This window comes from Priapulus caudatus, unplaced genomic scaffold, assembly GCF_000485595.1.
Source record: "Priapulus caudatus unplaced genomic scaffold, Priapulus_caudatus-5.0.1 Scaffold110, whole genome shotgun sequence".
Taxonomy (NCBI): domain Eukaryota; kingdom Metazoa; phylum Priapulida; class Priapulimorpha; order Priapulimorphida; family Priapulidae; genus Priapulus; species Priapulus caudatus.
Window position 1 is genome coordinate 407602 of NW_014577171.1, and position 3766 is coordinate 411367.

Below are 3766 nucleotides of genomic sequence, written 5' to 3' on the forward strand. Positions count from 1 at the left end.
GCGTACACTGAGACGTTATACCGCGCGTACAGACGTTATACCGCGCGTACAGACGTTATACCGCGCGTACAGACGTTATACCGCGCGTACAGACGTTATACCGCGCAGACAGACGTTATACCGCGCAGACAGACGTTATACCGCGCGTACAGACGTTGCGTAACACGCAACGCGCAACACGCAACGCGCAACAACTCGACGCGCAAGTCACGTACTGCCGATATTTGGGGAAGGCCTGGTGGTGAACGCTACACTAGAAACAAACGCAGTGACTTTATAACCACATTAATTAAAGGGTTGAAGTGTCTGTGTACAAACTTTTAGCAATTAATGGACTTTTTCTAATGCGATCCACAGTATTGATCTGTCTGTTTGATCAACTTTGTCTCTTTTCGTCTTCGATATAGTCCCTTGGCCTTATACGATGAAAGTTGTCCGGAAGGGGTCCGTCTTAGATCGACCCAACAGTTAAGCTTCTGCACTTACAAGATCTATAGCAACTCTAGCTCGGAGCCCACAATCTTCGGAGATGCGAGATGTGCGTACAAAGTACTTCCCTTATCTTTGTATGGTGCGCACGAAGATCACGTTCAGCCGCGATTGAAAACGCGCATGACATAGCACTGAATAGGTTCTCCGACGAGTCAAGCTGACAATGATTTGTGCCTTGCAGAGCAAATGGCTCGGCGAAATTTCAAGTGGTTCCGAGAGAACGGTCAATTAACTGTCAATAACAGCAACAACATTGAAAAGAAAATTGAAGACGTGAAGAGCCACTTAGCAGATCACTGCAGTTCCTGGTGGCGGAAAGTGGCGCAGTATCGATGAATTGGAAGCAGGGTGAAAAGGTCATTTACACCGTAGAGAAAGCTGATCAAAACTGCCTACACAAGAGGCATGAGAAGAAAACCTACCCCGCTATCCACCGACGAACATCCACCAACGAGCTCATTTGTATCCGATAACAATATATATGCAGCACTGCAAGGAAATCCTTACTGTAAACGGCGTTAATTGAGCCAGAGAATCACTGAAATATGGCCGTAGTAGAGTAATTAATCAAATAAGTTATAACAGTAAACTAATTAAAATTTACAACTTGGCAAATTAATAATAAATAACATCAATAAAAAGGCAGTCTCATTAAAAATATCATAGGGTTTCTAGATCAAAATTAGGTTATATTTTGACTGTAGCCTTCACTAAACAATGAAACACTAACACATTGTGTATAGAAAAGTTTGGTATTTTCTCATGCAAATATGTACAAATACATCATACTTCAAAAAATATATCATATATCAACAGTTATCTCGCTACCTACAATATAATTAATATATTCATTCATGCATGGCCTAAATTATATTTTCAATCTGAATCACAATAATGACAGTGGACCATTATCAATATGTGTGTAAAGCTTTATAATCAATCAATAATTTAATATTCAAACACAAAATGTAATTCGGCATAGGCATAATCACAAGTTAATTACGACCATACTAATTGCCTTGTATCAAAAGAATCGTTTTAACACACACATAGTAGCTTCAATTAATAGAAATACACGGTGAACCCCGCTATCGTCTGAGCCTAAGAAACAGTGCATGCTTGCACTCTTTTGAATCTTCTAAAAAATATTTGTCGTAGAAATCAAGTATGAGCTCTTCAGGTTTGAAAGCAAACTTCTGGTAGAGCAGGAGAGATGGATTGGTGATAGACACGTGCAACGTTACATCCTTTCCTAAGCAGGTCTGAAATCATTAGAAATATGAAATTATTCAGGAGAAACTTATCGAGAGAGAGAGAGAGAGAGAGAGAGAGAGAGAGAAGGAGAGAGAGAAGAGAGAGAGAGAGAGAGAGAGAGAGAGAGAGAGAGAGAGAGAGAGAGAGAGAGAGAGAGAGAGGAGAGAAGAGAGAGAGAGAGAGAGAGAGAGAGAGAGAGAGAGAGAGAGAGAGAAGAGAGAGAGAGAGAGAGAGAGAGAGAGAGAGAGAGAGAGAGAGAGAGAGAGAGAGAGAGAGAGAGAGAGAGAGAGAGAGAGAGAGAGAGAGAGAGAGAGAGAGAGCAGAGAGAGGAGAGAGAGAGAGAGAGAGAGAGAGAGAGAGAGAGAGAGAGAGAGAGAGAGAGAGAGACGAAGAGAGAGAGGAGAGAGAGAGAGAGAGAGAGGAGAGAGAGAGAGAGAAGAGAGAGAGAGAGCAGAGAGAAGAGAGAGAGAGAGAGAGAGAGAGAGAGAGAGAGAGAGAGAGAGGAATAGAAGAGTAACACGCACTCATCATTTAAATAATATTGACGATAATGCATGTTAAAGAAAGACCAACTAGCATCGTGATGATAGTTGAATGTGTTCAAATTTGATAATGCTCACCTGTATGAGATGATAAATCATGAACGTGGCGATGCCAGCATTCCTCCACTCCGGATGAGTGAACAGAAACGAAATGTACGCTTCGTTGTACTTCACATCCGGCGTCATGAATCCAAAGCCTATCACCAGCTTCCTGTAGAGCACAACCACGCTGAAGTCCGGGTATTGCAAGCACTCTGACACTAGAGAAAAGCGAACCACGTCTCAGATCACACAAGTAGAAAAACATTCAATCGATGAAAACCAACCTATACTGCACAGTGATTAGAGAACAACAGAAGAGTAGATGTGATATATGGGATAACGACCGTGGCTGAAACTGGACACATCTTGCGGCCATATTGAAATTTTATTCTAATGAAAAGTGCAGAAAGCAAAATTGCACACATAATAATTTCGTGCCGTACTAAACAGGCAGCATACACATTTAAATGAACTTACTGTCTATATCCGGCCAGAAAAACTCCCGGCATAGCGCATTTACAGATGGAATGTGCTGAGGTCGGACATAACAGTAGTCTATGGGGGCCTGTGGGTCAACCTTCCAACCGGGATCATTCCTAAAATAATTGTACATTAGACTTCACAGTATAAAAATTCCATGGGGCAGCAGCGCTCACTCAATAGCTACTGCTTTGGTGCTGGCACGGTCACTGTCATTTTATATTATTCACAGGTTGCTCCACCTTTAGCTATAGGCTTCAGTTCGCATTCTAAATATGAGAAATCCATGTTCCAATTTCTAGCCCTCCTATTGAGGACAATACCACCAGGCCTCTTCGCTTTGGATGCTATAGTGACCATGTCATTCCAAGCTCATATTAATATAAGAATGAAAACATGTCTAACCATTTCAATTCAACTATGTTCTGACGGAAAAGACACGTACCAGTCTTCTTGCATTTGGAACCTTAAAAGCCCCCTAGTTGTATTTTGACTCTTTAGCCCTGCCCTTTGAACCTTGAGCGATGTCTTCTATTTTACTTAGTTGAAAACCACATAATAGTTTCCTTTTATGTGTGCAGCGGGCATAATCAACGTTTCTGTTATCTACATACTTGTGCCCATATGCAACAATCTCCTCCAGTAGCTTTAACTTGAGTGGCTTTGTCTCACAGTCCCGCCTAATGAAAGGCTTCAGCACTCTAGATCAGAACACAGGCAAAAAATCATGAGTACGAAGTCAAAAAACAATATATTAAACAATTAAGTGCCGCGGAGCGACAGCGCTCATCTCACGTCTACTGCGGTGACTTTGTGGTGGAGTGGTGGGATTCTAGTAAACCCTGTTAGTCCCAAATGTGTTCACATACGCACCGAAACAGTGGAAGGCACAGGGATGGTATCAGGAACCTTCTCGAAGGAATGTTCGTTGGGATCGTTATGAAAGTTGCCACGAG

The 3766-nt window shown here is 42.1% G+C and overlaps 1 protein-coding gene across 1 annotated transcript in view; it reads right to left on the reverse strand.

Moving 5' to 3' along the window:
* Positions 1-1241: 1241 nt before the first annotated feature.
* LOC106805336 (cysteine-rich protein 2-binding protein-like) overlaps positions 1242-3766 on the reverse strand; it is a 9830-nt gene continuing 7305 nt past the window's right edge. Inside the window, exons 12-15 of the mRNA XM_014806887.1 lie at positions 3425-3511; positions 2808-2926; positions 2367-2548; positions 1242-1754 (exon numbers count right to left, since the gene is read on the reverse strand). Of these exons, the coding sequence (XP_014662373.1) occupies positions 1581-1754; positions 2367-2548; positions 2808-2926; positions 3425-3511 (562 nt within the window). The 3' untranslated portion in view covers positions 1242-1580. The remainder of the gene's footprint in view (positions 1755-2366; positions 2549-2807; positions 2927-3424; positions 3512-3766) is intronic.